Source organism: Aspergillus lucknowensis (genome assembly GCF_044049455.1).
Source record: "Aspergillus lucknowensis strain CBS 449.75 chromosome Unknown BJX67scaffold_66, whole genome shotgun sequence".
NCBI lineage: Eukaryota > Fungi > Ascomycota > Eurotiomycetes > Eurotiales > Aspergillaceae > Aspergillus > Aspergillus lucknowensis.
The window spans coordinates 19,668-37,199 of record NW_027263610.1 but is presented as its reverse complement, the minus strand read 5'-3'; the positions used below and the strand labels follow the sequence as shown (position 1 = coordinate 37,199).

The window sequence follows — 17,532 nt, the reverse complement described above, 5'->3', positions numbered from 1 at the left end:
CAGGCACCGAGGTTACGCCATTCGTCGTTGGCTGAGATCATTGTCGGGCTCCCAATCGGGAAAATCCTCCCATTCGCAACGCTCCTGCTTCCCTGCAACTCTCAGAGGGGGGGTCATTGAACTTTCATCCCTGATCTGCCTTTTCGTGAGTCATTCTCGCCTCTGAGGAAGCCGAGTGGCTCAGCGTCTGTGAATGACACCCCGAAGAAATTGCTCATGGACCGAACGAACTCGGATCACAGCCCACAGTGATCTTCCGGCAACCGCCGAGCCGACGTTTTCACTGGCCGCTGGACACCGAGGAGTCATAACATTCAAGCGGCTGATTGATCGGCATCGGATGGGCAAAAGAGGTGTATTTTCAAAGGCTTGCGCTCCTTGACGCGTGGACGAAGAACCGATTTCTGCGTCTCGAGACACGCTCCGGATTCCTTCCGGTACACAAACTCTCGGTTGAAGCTTGAACTACGCAGCAGTATAGCCGTGAATGAGACAGGTGTGTAGCTACCACCCGCGATTTCCACTCTGACCGAGCCCTATTCTCCCAACGAGAAGGCCTTGTTGGCAAGGGGTGCAGGTAGCATTTACTGGGGCGAAGTTGGTTGTGCCCGTCTTCGACATTTGCAAGCCGCCTGCGATCACTTTCACACACAGACTCCAGACACACGTCTGAAACTGACATCTACAAGGCTACAGTTGAAAGAACTGGGGCGGCCGGGGACTCAGCTCCTGCAATTAGTTTGGCGATGATTTCTCCAATGAATGAAGATGAAATGAAGATTGTGGAGTGCTGCTGGTAGTGGGTCAATACGCGACCGGCGCGACAAGGATTTTTGAGCTTCGACGGCTGATGAGACAGTTCGTCCTTGGGAATGGAAGAAAGGGATCTTAAATGGTACCGTAGGGAGATCTGAAAAGGGAAATTGATGGCGACGGCGTGGTTGGCCCAAGGGGCCCAGAAGGTCGTGCAGGTGGAACCCACTGGTTGACTTTGGGACAGACAGCCCTTGAGTGATTGATGCCTTTGAGCTGGGCCGCTTCAAACGCAAAGACGGGCTGGGGGGCCTGAACCACCGCGGAGAAGAGGTCGGAAATATCAGGAAGAGTTCCATGGAACCAGAGACGGTGGCGCAAGCGCTCTGACAGAGTCAGATGGTGATCCGGGGTTGGCGAGCAGCATCGATTCTGCTCTGAAGGTGCCAAATCAAGGATGGCCCACCACTTGGCTCTGAGCGAGAGCTGGCATTTCTGGCTTTCTGGGGTTCCGTGTGGGACCCAAAATAGTGGGGATGGCAACTCGTTCAATGCGGGGGAGAGATCATCCAAGGCCTGGCACAAAGCACTCCAAGGAAACTTGGGTATTCAGGGTCGCGTGTCGGCGACGCCGAAAGAAAGAATCGGCACCGATGCGACTGATGGCACAAAGAAAGGCACCTGCAGAGCAGACTTCTCTCCTCCCAGTTCTGCGCAGCGGGTTTGAACCGGGACACCTTGCATTCGGGCGGCCTGAAGACGGCGACTCGGTCTTTCTCCGTGGGAGAAGCTTCATGGGTCCCGCATGGTTACGCTGGCCAATGAAACTTCGGTGTCCAGAGCTGGAACTTTTCCCCGGATTCAGGAAGATAGAAACCCCTCCCCCTAGTGCAGATGAGGAGCAACCTCCGTAGCTTGTGGCGCTGAGCTTTGGCCAGAGCCGGCTGTGTCTCCAGGATAACCGACAAAATACCGAGGATAACATGAAAGAGTGGATCTCGACGAGACTGGAACGCTGGCCATCGTGCATCACGCGTGTCAGTCTTGCGATCTTGACACCAGGTCCCAGCCATGCCGTCAAACAAACAGGGGGCGCTGCCAAGAGATCCCCTCATGTCTTCCCCGCGTGGTCTCGGGCTGATTCTGCCAATGGCAGTTTTGTCCCATGGGTGCACAACGATGGATGTGCGCGATGTGCGCTCCTTGGCTGCCAGCTCTGGGAGAACGAGGAGGGTATAAAGCCATGCAGAAGCCCATGTTAGCGCTCTCCTTCCCAGCCCGTTTGATCCCAACTTTTTGACCAAGCCCCTGCCAAAACCTCTCGTCACGATGGCCAACGATCTTGAGAAGGCGTCCGCCGAGAATGTGGAGACTGTCGAGCCTGCCGCTGCGCCAAAAGCCGCTGTTGACATTGATGTCGACGAGGAATATTCCTACGAAGAGCAGCGGAAGATTATTCATCGTGTTGACCGCCGATTGATTATCATCTGTGGTGCCGCCTACTGCATCAGTTTGATGGATCGGACCAACGTTTCCATAGCAGCAATCTCTGGGTAACACGAGCCGTCTGCGTTCCATGCCCTGCCATCTCTGACTCGTGTTGTGGCTAGTATGCTGGAAGACCTAGAGCTGCAGATCGGCTTTCGCTATGTTTGTACCCAAATCTTAACTCTGTTCTGGATATAGGTCTAATGCCCAGTGAACAGTCTATCATGGTGCTGGTATTTTTCGTGACGTACGTCACATTTCAACCTCTTGCAACCGCCGTTATTCGATATATTGGGCCACGGATCTTCCTCTCCGCGATTGTCATGACATGGGGGGCATGTCTGATTGTATGTATCCCGCGCCTCGGCCACCTCCATGGACAAAGCTGAATATGGCTTGGGAGTAGGGTTTTGCGTACTCTCCCAACTGGCAGACATTGGCGGGCCTACGGGCGCTTCTTGGAATTTTGGAGGCGGGATTCTTCCCAGGAACGGTCTATCTTCTGTCGACCTGGTACTCGCGATGTCAGTCACTTGCCTCTTGTACATGAGAGCCCCATGCTAACTCATATCCTATCCGGTACAGACGAGGTTCACAAACGGTATTCGTTTTTCTATCTGATTGGATGCGTCGCGTCCGCGCTCTCAGGTATCCTCGCCTACGGGTTCAGTCAAATGAAGCCCCTGCAGGGTCTGAATGGCTGGCAATGGATCTTCATCATGCAGGCTGTCGTATGTCCGGACTACGGCGTCAAAGAAAAGAGATGCAAGCTGACTGGGTGTACAGCTGACGTTTATCATTGGAATACTCTGCATGGTGTTTGTCGTCGACTTCCCCGACAAGGGCCATAAGACATGGGGGTTCTTGAACGAGAAAGAATGCCAGTTTATCCTTCGACGACTCGATAAAGATCGAGCGGATGCCAACCCGGAACCATTCAGTCTCATCAAGTTCCTCCGTCCGGCTCTGGATCTAAAGGTCTGGGGTCTTGGCCTCATCTTTTTGTCAGTTCAGTTCCTGCGTCCTCGGCAAGCCGTGCGTGGAGGTAAAAGATGCTGACCGAAGCACAAATAGTTGTCTCACCACCGTCACGTACGCAATCGCGTATTTCCTCCCGATTATCCTGCGCGACAACATGGGCTTTAGCGTCGGCGCATCGCAATGTCTTATTGCTCCACCATACGTCCTTGCGGGTATCCTGATGCTTTCCACCTCCTGGGTTGGCGACAAGTATCGCATGCGTGCCCCGATCCTCGTATTCAACAGCATCATTACCCTAATTGGCCTCCCGGTCATGGGATTTGCAAAAGGTCCCGCTGTCCGGTATTTTGGAGTATTCCTCACGACCGCTGGGGCGAATGCGAATATCCCCGCGTCCATGGCGTACCAGGCCAACAATATTCGAGGCCAATGGACTCGGGCATTTGCAAGCGCAACGCTTGTGGGGCTTGGGGGGGTCGGTGGTATCGCGGGAAGCTTGATATTCCGTTCCCAGGACGCTCCGGACTATATCCCTGGTATCTGGGGCGCTATCGCGTAAGTTTCCGGCTTCCCCCATCTGGCAAATTAAAGCTAACGCACGATGCGCTGCAGATCCCAACTCCTCCTTCTGATCATCGTGGCGATGTTGAGCGTGCATTTCTGGATTAGCAATCGCAAGGCGGACAGGGGAGAGAAGGTCATTGAAGGGTCGCCGGATTTCCGGTACACAATTTAGGGGTTTTGTTGGGCTGGATAGCGACTGGAGAATGAGATTGCAATGCGAAGATCCGCGAATGAGGCTTCACTCCGCTGGTTCATGCTGGCATCCTCGCCGTAAAGAAACGTAACCGTTGGGTTCCGTGAAATAGGGATGCTGTCTGCTCCCAAGAACCAGTAGACCTCCCGATGAGGGGAAAAGGCAAAGAGTCCTTGACCTCGGAAACAGCATGCAGCTCTCTAGGCCAGCGGGCCTTGAATTTTTGGTCATAGACCTGTTATAATAATGCACCTCGTAATTAGGTTAAGACGGTGTGCCTTGAGTGGAGGCCGGTATGTCTGCAGCGGACCCCTATTATTCCACCTTGCAGTGTGAAATTTCGCAACAGCTGTCGGTTCTCCGGCCTTCTTTTTCAGATATGGTATGATTGCCACCCATATACGTCCTGCGCTGAGCAAATTAGGATATCAGCAGTCAGATATCCAAGCAGTTACCACTGGCAACGTTATTAGTGTAACTCTCCACTGGAAATGTTTGTTTCGATAAATCCCACCAATAATCAGAACCCTGAGGTCCAAAATGTGACGTCCGAAGCATCGGACGCCACCGCTCAGTCTCAGGCTATCCGAAGGAAATTCTCGAAGCCTCCAGTCAAACTAGCCTGCCTGTGTTGGCACGTATCTGTCCTGGAACGAACAGTCCAGTGAGCCGGTGACTATCGCCTTCCATAACTAACCCGAGCACAGTCGCATTTCCAAAGTTCGTTGCGATGGGAGAACTCCCTGCGCCAATGTATGTGCTCCATTTCCACACTGTGCTTCACCATTTTGCATCTTAACTTCTCTGCTCGTCGGCAAGTAGTGCTATGCCTTTGTAGTGGGCTTGAAGCTAAGTCACCAACGAAAATGTCAACAGCGAGGCAACAAGGGTCTTTACATGCCCAGTCGGCGGGGTAGGCCCAAGTTTAAGGAGCGGCCGCCGCATCAACTGGCGAGGATGGTCCACGGCGCAAAAATCTTTTACTTTTACCCCCCAAAGCATCTGATATAAGCTTTAGAGTTACTGTAAGGCAGAGTCCTCTATATTTCTTCGTCGTGCAGCTTAACTGAGCTAGAGTCCGATCTCCAGGACGATAAGAACACAGTATTGAAATATCCAGCCAATTGGGTTGAGTCAGAGCCAACTCCAACACGACGACGGTATCTATCACAGTACCAAAAGCAGGTGTGTGGCGTGATAATCAGAAGGATCCCCCGAGCGAGAGTCCAGATGGGCGAATCCACTCAGCCGAGCTATCTGAGAAAGGACCGGCAGCAACGCAAGCGCAATGACAGCGCAGACAAAGCCAAAAATAACGTCTCCGGGCCCATCTGCTTCTTGCATGTATTCATTCTTAGTGAAAGTGCCAATGGCCTTGGAACAATGACTGCCATATCCGCTTTTGTTTCTTCTTGACATGTATGGATAGGCAGCATCTTCCATATGCCTATTATTCGCGCAAGGGTCACCGATTGCTTTGATTTCACCGCCGTAGACCGATTTATGTCGCTGTAACTGGCCAATTTGTATACAACTTGGTCTCCAAATTCTTTTCTTGTTGGCACGAGTGGACGTGACTCGGTGAACAGGGCAATCAACAAATTTCTACAGGTTAATCCCAGTGGGTACTGTGGCGCGCGCAGACATCCCCTCCTTGCGTATGGCACCAGTCAATCAAGACAAGCGCGACAATTTGGTGCTTGAAGGTTCCCAGTCAAGAACCTCTTTACTTCTTCGGCCTCTTCTATATTACCGAACAAGCCAGCAAGTTCTGTAGGCCGACAGAGTAGCCCAATTTATGGCAAGGGTACTGAAGAAACATAGACAGTTCAGTTAAACCGGCCCATTTGGATATAGCCCTATACCGCCTTGCAGCCCAACATTGCAGCGCAGTCTTAGATAATTCTGACGATCATTTTTGAAGTTGCGAGGAGACGTGCAACCCTTACATAAATGGGACGTTGGTGAACAGTGGCGGTCAAGATCATTGGTATCTGTGAAAGTTATATAAATGGGAGGGAAAGCCCAATATTCCTTTTGGTGACTGCCAATAGCAATAATATATCATCCTCTTCTGATACTGACCAGTCCGAGAACATCCAAAAATGAAGATTCTATATACCTTCGTCATCCCTTTAAGTATGGTGCTAGCTTCTGTGAGAGCGATACCTCAATGTCTTGTGAGATATTCCTACTGCACCGCAATGAAATGGATCAGAACTTAATACTAATGATTCTAACCCTAGGATGACTGTCTTAAAGAGGGGCCTTCTAAGGCTAAATGCGGTTACGGGCAGCTTGACTGCTACTGTAGCAACCGAGACTTCCAAAATATTATGGAGGGCTGTATTGATCGACGTTGCAAAGACCAGAAGAATGGTAAGCAGGGCACGAGTTGTGGTTGTGTAATTACTGACTTCCTACTAATTTAATCACAGACGCTCTCGCTCTTCAACAGCAGTTTTGTGCGTGATACTCAAGCAATGCGTAGGCAGGTTTTTGTTCTGGATTGCTGAACCCTGATTGCACTCGATGCATGATTTCCGGGGATGGAGCACCACACGCCGCTGCTCGTGTAGTTGGCTTGGATACTCTGTAGGGTATTTATGACAGCCTGACAGAAATGGGGATTCCTAGGAGCTCTCTAGATACAACGCTATACAAGTATAACCTTAACAGTTCTGCTAAACCCCGCTACAGTTCGGCCGTTGGTGTTCTATGATCTACTAAATAGTTACTTAGATTTCTGATACATAGCAGCAGTATCCTCCGAATAATCTCTTTTCACAGCAAGGATGCGGTCATTGAAGAGGCTGGTTTTTTTTTTTTCCCTTCCCGCTGTGATTCTTCTCCCTGAGATAGTAGTTGATTGGCGTGGATTTTACCCGTCACTGCTTGAATAACCTCACTTCTGGAATTGTTTTGGGAGACCAGGGAATCGGCTAACCGTAGGGGCTCGTTGGTGTCGCTAAATTTTTCGATTATGTATACTCAAGAAGGTAGCAATTATATTTGAGCCTTTGGACTTGTTGATAACGTCTGCCGAGTGGTCTAAAGATATAACCCCAGGTATTATTGTTACTTTGCACGAAGGTGTCACATTATTCTTTTGTTAAAGTACCGCGCTATGAAAGCTCGCAAATGTACTATGGTTGACACAGGACTCATGTTGTCGAAAACTTTTCGGAAGCAAGGGAGATGTTGGGAAATGTGTGGTCCACCCCTGGAAATACCTCACCAAAATAGCGTCAGGATACGACTCCCGTCTGGGCGGTCATGCGGTCAGGGACAAGTATGTCTCGAGGGGTGCGATTGTTATTCTTTCTGGAAGTTGGTGTTGCGCATCAAACGGTTGAACAATGCGATTAAATATACCGATGCCGTGGATTGTGAGTTGAGTCCATCTTCCTTACTCATGAAAACGGAGGTGGGCTTCCCCGCGACATGTAAGGACAGGACAAGCTTAAGCCTGTCCTCTGCACCCCAACTCCAGTTGCCCGCCGACCATCGGAAAACGCGCATACCGTCGGGTTTCCCGGCGGATGTTGTATAGCTGTGGGCCTGGATCTTGTGGTCTGCCACGCGCAAATTGACCAATCAGGGTCTCGGAGATTCGGCGATTGGACCCTGATCGCTGCAAATTTCAATCGCTTGATTTGCCTCTGCTACCGAGCGCCCTGCGACATTTTCGGCTGTTGACTCACACTGAACGACCTCACGTTGACGGTTTCTCGAATAGCTCATTACAAGAGAATGATGACAGGGGCGTCTGGGACATAGACCTGTGAACATGTACGCTGAAACGGCCCGTCCGGTGGACGTTGCCGCCGCTGAAGCGCAGGGCAAATTCCCCCGCGTCCCCGAGAAATGGCTATCGAGGATCACGAACTGGGGGATTGAACTGCGAGGTGTGACGCCTGTTCCTCTCGAAGAGCGGACGGACAGCCGCTTTATAAATGTATTCTTTGTCTGGTTTACTCTGAGTACGAATCTCTTACCGTATGTCCCTCGAGCTCCTGTCCTCCGGTCCCGCTAATGATTGGCACCAGCATTATCACCGGCATGGTGGGTACATTTGTCATGGGGATGAGCCTTCGCGATGCGTCGCTGGTGATACTCTTCTTCAATATGCTATGCACCATCCCCCCAGCGTACTTTAGCACCTTTGGGTCGAGAACGGGGCTGCGCCAGATGCTTCATGCGCGGTTCACGTTTGGGTATGCATCTCCCTTCCCGAGGATGAATCCCGCTAACTGGGTTTAGATATTGGATTGTTTCTATCCTTGTTCTCCTGAACCTCTGCACGATCGCAGGCTTCGGGGTGGTCTCGTCAGTTCTCGGCGGTTCTACTCTTGCTGCTGTCTCCGGAGGCAGCATCGACGACACCGCTGGCATTGTCGTGATTGGCGTCTGCGGCATGATTGTTTCGTTTGGTGGATACAAATTTCTCCACCAGTACGAGAGGTACTGCTGGCTTTTCGCTCTTGTTGCGATTGTAATCGCCACAGGCGTCGGAGGGAGCAAGCTGTCCCAGCAGACGCCGACTGAGCCGCCAACCGCGGCGACGGTCCTCTCTTTTGGCGGAGTCATTGCTGGTTTCCTCATCCCGTGGGCCGTACGTTCCCCTGCGATAACTCCCACCTTGTAACTAATAGGATTAGGGTATGGCTGCCGACTTCAGCGTGTACTGTACGCCGACCGTCTCAACAACACGCATATTCGCCTACACCTACCTGGGCCTCTTCCTCCCTACTGTGCCCCTCATGACCCTTGGAGCTGCCATTGGAGCTACAATGACATCTGTTTCCGAATGGGCTGATGGATATGCCACCTACGGCGTTGGCGGCGTCCTCGAAGCGATGCTGCAACCAGCGGGGGGCTTCGGCAAGTTCGTCGCCGTCCTCCTCTCATTCTCTCTTCTCGGCAATTTAGCGGCATCAATGTATTCGATTTCATTAAACTTCCAACTCCTCCTGCCCTTTTTCGTCCGCATCCCGCGCTTCATCTTCTCAATAGCCTATACAGCCATCCTGATCCCCGTCTCCGTGCAAGCAGCGAAATCCTTCTTCACGAACCTCGAAAACTTTCTGTACGTCATCGCCTACTGGTCCGCGGCATTTGTGTCCATAGTCGCCGTCGAACACTTCCTCTTCCGAGGCGGCGACTGCACGCGATACCCGCACGAAAGCTGGGACAAAGCGAAACAACTCCCAAGTGGCCTTGCGGCGCTCGGCGCGATGGCACTCTCCTTTGGATTTATTGTTCCCTGCATGGGACAGGTATGGTTTACGGGCCCCATTGCGAAAACAACGGGGGATATCGGGTTTGAGATTGCTCTTGTGCTTGCGGGCCTGTTGTATGTGCCGTTGAGATGGGTGGAAAGGAGGGTATGGGGCGTTTAAGTAAATAATACTCGAGTATATTGAGGTAGTTTGCGAGAAGATGAAGCTTAACCTGGAGTCTTATGTTCCTGCCTCGACTGCACCACCTCTAGCTCTAATTGGCAAACATGCGCATGGGAATGTTCGCCCTGCTCGAAGCTCCGACGTGAAACGAGGCTTCTCCCTGGACACTGCTGCACTCTGGTTGTCTCCGAGCCGATATGCAAAGACGGGCACCGGACTCCGCGGGGAATACCAGCCAAGGAGGACCTTCCCGTGGATGTCCGCTGGGTGAGGGAGCCAGTGAGTGATGCTATTGCCTTCCTGTGCACACACAGGAGCTGGGCTATACCGCAATGTTTCGCATCTACGGCGGTTCGTTATTCAGGATAAGATTTACAAGAGTAGAACACCGGTATATTTGTAAAATCGGGTATTATTGCTCTAGAAATATCTGTCTTTCCCTGCCAGGTTCTGGGTGGGCAGAGGCGTTGGCGGGATTTCAAGCATGTTATCGGGGTGCCTGGCAACCGTTAAGGTTCCATTCACCTGGATCCTGGGCAGTATCACGAAGGAAATCAGGTACTAGTATTGTTGTCCAGGCATTTCTTGCGGAAATAGAAGAACGTCGCAGTCGATCCTTGCAGCCAAAGAAGGAATTCCACTGGCCAGTGACGACAAGGCTGAGTTGAAGACGAGGCGCGTTCACTCGCCCGCTTGGCCGTCGCTTCCGATTTTGGCCTCAGCCTTGTCCTTGAAGGGAGAAACCCGCTCTGACCCCTCTCTTCCCTCGTCTCTCTTCCCTCGTCTCTCTTCCCTCTTCTCTCTTCTCTTCTCCCTCTTCTCCTCCTCCAAATGCTCTCTCGTCGCAAGGGGAGCCCACCAGACGCCCGGGAAGGGTGGTGTCGACTGGAAGAGCCCTTCACTCGGAAGGGTTGACCTTTTTTCGTGTAGCGGCAACTTCCATGAGGGGGAGGCCAAACTGGACGCCTCGTTGATTGTTGACACAAACAGCACGTTGCGATTATTAGACCTTCTCACCGAGAAATCCCACACAACCTGCTTAGAAGATGGTTCAGACGCGCCTCAGCCACCATGATTACACGATAGCATGGATCTGTGCACTCCCGCTCGAGATGGCCGGCGCCAAGGCGATGCTGGATGAGATCCATCCAGACTTGCCCGCGCGGCCCAACGACCAAAACGCGTACGTGCTCGGGACGATCCGATCGCACCATGTCGTCGTTGCCTGTTTACCATCCGGTGTCTACGGTACTACATCCGCTGCGACCGTAGCCGCGCATTTACTGTCCACCTTCCCCGCGATCCAGTTTGGGCTAATGGTTGGTATCGGCGGCGGGGCGCCCACAAGAGAAAACGATATCCGGCTGGGCGATGTGGTCGTGAGCACGCCGCAGGGGACGATGGGGGGTGTCGTGCAGTATGACTTTGGGAAGACGATCCAGCAGGGCGCGTTTCAGCGCACGGGGGTACTGAACCGTCCGCCGCAAGCTCTCCTCATGGCACTTTCGAAGCTGAGGGCGAATCATCTTGTGGAAGACAGTCAGGTTCCGGATATGCTGACTGAGATGCTGACACGCTATCCCAATATGCAGAGCGGGTTTGCATCGCCAGGGCCGGAGCATGATCACCTATTCGAGTCGGCCTACGATCATCCAGATGCCAATGGATCGTGCGGTGAATGCGACGCCAGTAAATTGGTATCCCGGCCCTCGCGAGCAGTGCCTGGCCCAGTCATCCATTACGGTATAATCGCATCGGGTAACCAGGTGATGAAACATGGAGTCACCCGAGACCGACTGGCGAAGGAACTCGGCGTCATTTGTTTCGAGATGGAGGCAGCAGGCCTCGCGGACAACTTGCCGTGCCTGGTGATTCGAGGCATATGCGACTACTCGGACTCACACAAGAACAAGGAGTGGCAAGGGTACGCGGCGGCTACTGCGGCAGCCTGGACAAAAGCTCTGCTTTCCGTGATTCATCCCAGGCCGGTCACGGCGCCGGATCGCACCTTCCAGCAGCATACCTGGATGATCCCGGTAGTTTATAGGGGGGAATAAATTATCATTGTTAGTGCCTGAACTAGCAGGCATCAACGACAACCCTGCTCTAACCCACTTAGCTAGCTGCCTAACAGCAGCCTAATAGCTAATTATATAAGGATCCTAACTCTTGCATATCCTAGTTCTCTAAGCAATTTATTCTATTTCTCTTGCAATATAATCCTCTATATAAACCTAAACAAGTTCCCTTACAAAGACTAGGCAGCTCAACGCTTGCTAGCACCCAGCATCGCGATGGCTGAATACTTTCGCCGAATCCCGACGCCTAACAAAGAGTGTGATTATATAGAGAAAGAAAAATAAAGCTAATAAGTTTAAAAGAGAAAGAGCATACACCTGAGGTTTTAAGCTAGAGGGCTGGGAGCTAAGGATAAGGGTTAGAGCAGTGCAAACCTAATAATCCAGCATTATTGTATAGAGGATACACTCCAGCCCACCCTCAGGCAACCGCCCGAGAACACTTTGCATCATTCAGGATATTCTGCACAACCTCGGGCACGATCTCACGTATAAGAGGCAACCGGTTTATCTGGTTGATAGTCCCTGTGACCGCCAGGTCCCTCTCAGGGAAGTAGTACATGAAGCTCCCGAGGCCGCCGCGATGATACCAGGCCTCCAGCCCGCCGACGTCAGTGTTGTGCATCCACCCGCACCCGACCTCCGGGTCGTAATCGACCGGCATGGGCACCGTGGTATAGAGCATCTTCATCTCGGCCTCCCCCAGGAGGAGCCCTTGGTGCGTGGCCCGGGCGAACTTGACCATGTCGTCCGAGTTGCCGATGAGGCCGGTGCCACCCCACATGGCGACAGAGCCGTGTATGTCAGTGATGTCCATGGTGCCCATCCACTGCCCTGCGCGCGGCGTCGCCCCCGCCGGGGGTTCCTCGAGGATATCCCACCAGAGCGAGTCCATGCCAAGGCTGTCCATCTGCACGGCCTCGCGGACAGCGGCTGCCAGGGACAAACCCGTCACGTGGGAGATGACAGCACCGAGATAGGCGTATCCGAGGTCGCTGTAGTGCACTAAGGTTCCCGGCAGCGCCACCGGTCCCAGATGATCGCGTGCCCAGAGAAGCAAGCCCTCTAGACTCAGCTCGAAGTCCGGATTCTCGGACCACAGCGCCAGGTATTCCGGACGGGAGGAGAAGTCGTCTAAGCCGCCGGTGTGATGCATGAGCATCCAGGGCGTGATCTGGCTCGCGTTCTCGGCCCCCTGCGTGGCTATCAGGATCTCGCTGGCCCAGCCTGGCAGGTAGTCGATTATGGACCCGTTGACCTGGATGATGCCTCGCTCGACGAGCTTGAGTGCCGTAACCGAGGTGAAGGTCTTTGTCACGCTCGCCAGCCGGTACGGAGCGTCGATTAGTAGCGGCGGACTGGTAGTGAAGTTCTTAAAGGGAGATATCCAGCTGCCTCTGCACTCGATGCCGTCCTGCAGAGAGGATACGGACATCTGAATGCCTGGGAGATCCGGGGTGGCCGCCAGGTATTTCTTACCAATCTTGTTGAACCATGACGGGCATCTCGTTTTTACCGAGACGGTAGAAGCTGCCTGCAAGATCAACAGGTAGAGGAGGTTGGACTTCATTATAAACAGACGCAATTGATTATAAAGATGAATAGCTGAATGAAGAGATGTTTTATTCTATTTCACAGCTCAGAAAGCAATCTCTTTTTATCTTTGTCAGGGGGCTTAGAGGGCTCTCTTACTAGACTAGGGTGTCCGCGTCGCTTGGAAACCGGCCCGTGTCTTCCCGGATGAAATTTTAAATCAGCAAAATATCACACGTTGTGTATACTCGTACAAATTGTGCGAATCCCCCCATCACCCTTCATTTTCCCTCTTCTCCTCCCCCTTCCTCGGAAAGTTGGGGGAATTGCGTCCTGTTTGGTGGATAATTAAGAGATGTCAAGGATCCCTAACGCAGCCAAGAGAGATGCCTAATGTTACGGACAAGGCAGCAAAGGACATGACGGATTGGATGAGAAGGGGAAGCTGAGGGACGACGGCACAGCTATCCGAACTGGGAAGTCACGTGACACAAAACCGGCATTGGATTACCTAATCGGGTATAGCACCGGAACGGAATTACTATTGTACGCTAGTTGCCCCTGAACAGCCCTTGCACCACACGGGATTTTAGACACACACAATTCTATCCTATATCCGTGCCTTCCCAGCGCCCCTACCGCCTTTGTCGGATGGGTGCGCCACATAATCCTTTCGGTCACATAATCCTTTCGGTTTCTTAAGGCCTTATTAGAATTTATTATTACAACCACACAACATGCCTAAATCCCCTAATTTTGATGAATCTCGAATGGCTGAAGCCGTCACCATGGTCCTTGCCCAAAAAAAAACGCGAATATAGCTGTAATTGCGTGTGAATTAAGGGTATCTTATCTTATAATATACTCCAAATCCGCGTGAAAAAGGCATAATCACTAATTATACCTACTATTATGAAGAATTTGGTCCTATAGCTATATCAAGAGAAGGCTTTAACCAATTAGATTGTACAAATACAGAATTGGAACCTCCCACCAACTGCCTCGCTCATAGAGGCATGGGCAAATCATGCACTTGCCCGTGCTGGGCATCTAGACCAACATGTCAGCAAGATGTGGCCTTATCGCTTTATAAAGTGTATACCAGGTATATTAATAAAGCAGAAGCTAAAGGAGCCAAAATAGATACAGGCAGAGGATGCTAGCTTGCTTGCCAACTAGTATAACCAGCTAAAAATATTGCTTAAAGGCGTGCGTCCCTCTTGCCTACAACACCCAGAGGAAAGAATTCAGCAGGCTCTAGAGAATAAGAGACGCGCTACAGAGGCAGCAACAACTTTTTTATAGATAAATAGTTATAGTTATTGCGAATAGCTTCATTTTTTAAAAAATCGAAAGGATTATGTGTTAGATTAGGTCCGCCGATCCTTCCAAAGGTAGGAACCTAAGGGTATTCTGGAAGTAAATGAAGGGAGTATAATCATTAAGGGTCAAACGAATATAGAAAGAGGCAGATGCTCAGGGTGTAGATCGGTAAACAATATGGTATTGTCAATCTGGTTAACAACAGACAGAGAATAAAACTTCTAAGTACTGGTAATAACAATCCTTATATAACTTAGCCCGTCATATTTTCTCTATGCTCATATTATACCATGGCTCTGATACAATCATATCCTCAATATATTCCTTTATACTCATAATATGCCTGTAATCCCAATTTGTTCTAGCATCATATCACCCGATATAACTGGATTGGTTCATTGTTATTCCTTAGCGTCGCGGCGCAGAGCTGCAGCACAGCGGAATCCATTGGCTGTCAATGTCCGATTCTCTGACATTTTGTGACCAAAAGGATTAGACTTGTTCAACCCAACCCGTGAAACCCGCCCCAACCCGCCCCAACCCGCCAAGAAATGGGTTGGGTTGCTGATTTTAATAATCCAATAGGTTTTGGGTTACGCATGGGTAACCCATTGGATTTTGGATAACCTAATAGGTTGCCAAGCCATGCCAAGAAATAAATTACTATATTATATTTACATATATATATTAAATACAAATAAATTACTGTAATTTAAAGATGTAGATCACTACCTAATCTACCTATATAGATTTTTTGGACTTTTTAGGTTGGGTTAGTAGGTTTTTTAGTAACCCGTGGGCGGGTTTCCAATCCCCACAACCCAAGAGTGCGCAGGTCAGGTGCCGCTTCCTAAATGCCGCAAGCCGGCCCCACCAGCCTTGGCATAAGTGGCGCGGCACCTCAGCTTTTAAATACAATCCCATATACTGTGAAATTCGAGTTTACTTCTCTTTCCTAATAATTATTTCATCCTACAATATTCTCAAGTACTTCTCAACTACTTCTTAATTAGTTGTAGATTGATAATACTATCCCTAACAAAATAGATTTAGAGGATATCTCTTTTAGCTTTAGTAAGCTTAAAGATATATCTATCAATATATATAATATTAAGGAAGTCAAAGAAGTTAAAGAGGTATAATATATATATAATTAGTTACCAAGTACTTGCTAACTAATTAGGAATTATTTAATAACTAACTATACTAATTTAGCTAATAGATATAAAAATAAATCCCCTTTACATGCTATATATTAAGTATATAGATAATCTTCCTAAATATCTATAAACTAATATTAATAGCTATATCTATATTATATCTATTAGCAGGCAATTCTATAAGGCAAAATATTTAATTTAGAATATAAGTGCTTGCTAACTACTTTCTAACTAGTTACTAACTAGTTATAAGATATAGTACTCTTAATCAAGTATTTATAGTACAAGGGCAAGTGTTAAATCATTATTTCTAAATTGCTTGGTTAAAAAATAGATATAAAAATATTCTAGAGCTTTAATATATAAATATTTAAAGCCTAGTCTTTATATACTTTATTATACCTACCTAGATAATATAGCATGAAAAAAGATTTAGAATATTTAAAAGAATATTAATCTAATTAAAGGAGATATCTAGAAGTATAATATATATAAGTAAGTTGCTAGTCAAGTAGTTATTGACTAGTTACTAACTACTTATTAACTAATTATATTAGTCTATATTAGTCAAAAAAAACTTTCTTCTAGAAAGACTATGCATGTCTTAAGTAACTTCCAAGTTATAAGCCAAGATTTAAACAACATTTTTACCTAGTAAGGACTTGGTCTTAAGTAGTTAATAACTAGTTGCTAACTAGTTAGGATATTAATAATAAATATTATCTATATATTAGCTATATAAATAAATTACTAGACTTTCTTTAGAAATATTACTATAGTTTTATTAAAGACCATACTTCTCTTAATTTCAAGTTCTTAGAGCAGCTATTTAATAAGGCAATCTTACTATCTTAGGAAGAATATATAGTTATTAAACTACTTATATTATATCAAAAATATTATAGTAAGTACTTTGTAACTACTTATAAACTAGTTTTTAAGTATTTACCAAGTATTTAGATTTTGATTATATTTAGGGACCTGGTAGATTAGAATACTTAAAGTATAATATTACCTTTACTATACTAGTACTAAATAATATCCAGGATTATCCTTATATTATTTTTACCTCTTATAGCCTTTACTAATATTCTTTATCTTTACCTTATAAGCCTCCAGAGCTTATTTTAAAAGATATCAAGAATATAATAAAGTAGATAAGGAACCCTAGTCTAACCTAAGATATACTATAATCACTTATTAAGTACTTGCAAGCTACTTACTAACTAATTAGTAACTTAATTTCTAAAAAGCCCTAAACTAGAGGCTTTCTATTCCTAATATAATATTTTAATACCTGCTTAAATACTTGCAGCCTTTTTAAATCTTGATTAGATCTTTACTATACTTTAAAAGTAGTAACTTCTTTCTTACCCTGCAGGTCAAGGCTATAATAATATAATATATATATATAATACTAGCCTGTTTATAAGGGTAAGTATAATTTTACTTAATAAATACTTATTAATTAGTTTCTAATTACTTGTAGGAGTATATTTAGGAAAGATATTATAATACCTATAGCATAATAATTCTATATATCTTTAAGAAGTAGATTTAACTACTAAGCTAGTTAATCTTATTTAAAGTTAATATATTATATAAGCAAATCAAGGAATAGAAGTTAAATAAGATAGTTTTTATAACTTATCTCTATAAATATAAGAAAAGTTAGTACCTGCCCTAGTAACTACTTCCCAAGTACTTGCTAACTAGTTAACTAGTAATTATTCTTCTATAAGTATTTACTAATCAAGATTTAATAGATAGCTATTATCTTCTATTTAAAAGGGTATTTACTCTTATTAAAAAAATAACTAGCTAGCTAGTATAGTTTAATTCTATCTATTCTACTAGGATAAATAGGATTATTATAGATATAAACATGAAACAGTATACTAGTATATAACTAGTTTAGAACTAGTTATTAAGCACTAACTAAGTACTTAAGCCTTAGATACTTTCTTAAAGAAATTAATCCCCTCTACCAACCTATCCTATGGCAACTAAAAGGGATTATTATTTTCTGCCATATTTACTTCTTCCAAACTATA

The 17,532-nt window shown here is 47.6% G+C and overlaps 6 protein-coding genes across 6 annotated transcripts; 4 read left to right on the top strand and 2 right to left on the bottom strand.

The window, feature by feature from the left end:
• Positions 1-830: 830 nt before the first annotated feature.
• BJX67DRAFT_366160 (uncharacterized protein) lies at positions 831-1,875 on the bottom strand. Its single transcript, XM_071030365.1, has one exon. It carries the CDS (start codon positions 1,781-1,783, stop codon positions 1,319-1,321), a length of 465 nt encoding a protein of 154 aa, XP_070881489.1. The 5' UTR covers positions 1,784-1,875; the 3' UTR covers positions 831-1,318.
• A 16-nt stretch (positions 1,876-1,891) lies between these two features.
• BJX67DRAFT_295916 (major facilitator superfamily domain-containing protein) lies at positions 1,892-3,988 on the top strand. Its single transcript, XM_071026879.1, has 8 exons — positions 1,892-2,306; positions 2,364-2,403; positions 2,460-2,588; positions 2,648-2,765; positions 2,827-2,972; positions 3,028-3,245; positions 3,316-3,777; positions 3,835-3,988. The coding sequence occupies exons 1-8, from the start codon at positions 2,083-2,085 to the stop codon at positions 3,956-3,958; spliced, it is 1,461 nt and encodes a 486-aa protein (XP_070881488.1). The 5' UTR covers positions 1,892-2,082; the 3' UTR covers positions 3,959-3,988.
• Positions 3,989-6,069: 2,081 nt separating this feature from the next.
• BJX67DRAFT_366157 (CFEM domain-containing protein) lies at positions 6,070-6,539 on the top strand. Its single transcript, XM_071030364.1, has 3 exons — positions 6,070-6,159; positions 6,226-6,358; positions 6,418-6,539. The coding sequence occupies exons 1-3, from the start codon at positions 6,085-6,087 to the stop codon at positions 6,450-6,452; spliced, it is 243 nt and encodes an 80-aa protein (XP_070881487.1). The 5' UTR covers positions 6,070-6,084; the 3' UTR covers positions 6,453-6,539.
• A 1,119-nt stretch (positions 6,540-7,658) lies between these two features.
• BJX67DRAFT_366154 (purine-cytosine permease family protein) lies at positions 7,659-9,451 on the top strand. The gene is made up of 4 exons (XM_071030363.1): positions 7,659-7,978; positions 8,029-8,196; positions 8,243-8,594; positions 8,641-9,451. Exons 1-4 carry the CDS (start codon positions 7,770-7,772, stop codon positions 9,379-9,381), a joined length of 1,470 nt encoding a protein of 489 aa, XP_070881486.1. The 5' UTR covers positions 7,659-7,769; the 3' UTR covers positions 9,382-9,451.
• Positions 9,452-10,181: 730 nt separating this feature from the next.
• On the top strand, positions 10,182-11,541 carry BJX67DRAFT_366152 (5'-methylthioadenosine/S-adenosylhomocysteine nucleosidase family protein). Its single transcript, XM_071030362.1, has one exon. The coding sequence runs from the start codon at positions 10,431-10,433 to the stop codon at positions 11,439-11,441; it is 1,011 nt and encodes a 336-aa protein (XP_070881485.1). The 5' UTR covers positions 10,182-10,430; the 3' UTR covers positions 11,442-11,541.
• A 113-nt stretch (positions 11,542-11,654) lies between these two features.
• Positions 11,655-13,087, bottom strand: BJX67DRAFT_366151 (serine hydrolase domain-containing protein). Its single transcript, XM_071030361.1, has one exon. It carries the CDS (start codon positions 13,030-13,032, stop codon positions 11,884-11,886), a length of 1,149 nt encoding a protein of 382 aa, XP_070881484.1. The 5' UTR covers positions 13,033-13,087; the 3' UTR covers positions 11,655-11,883.
• Positions 13,088-17,532: the final 4,445 nt, after the last annotated feature.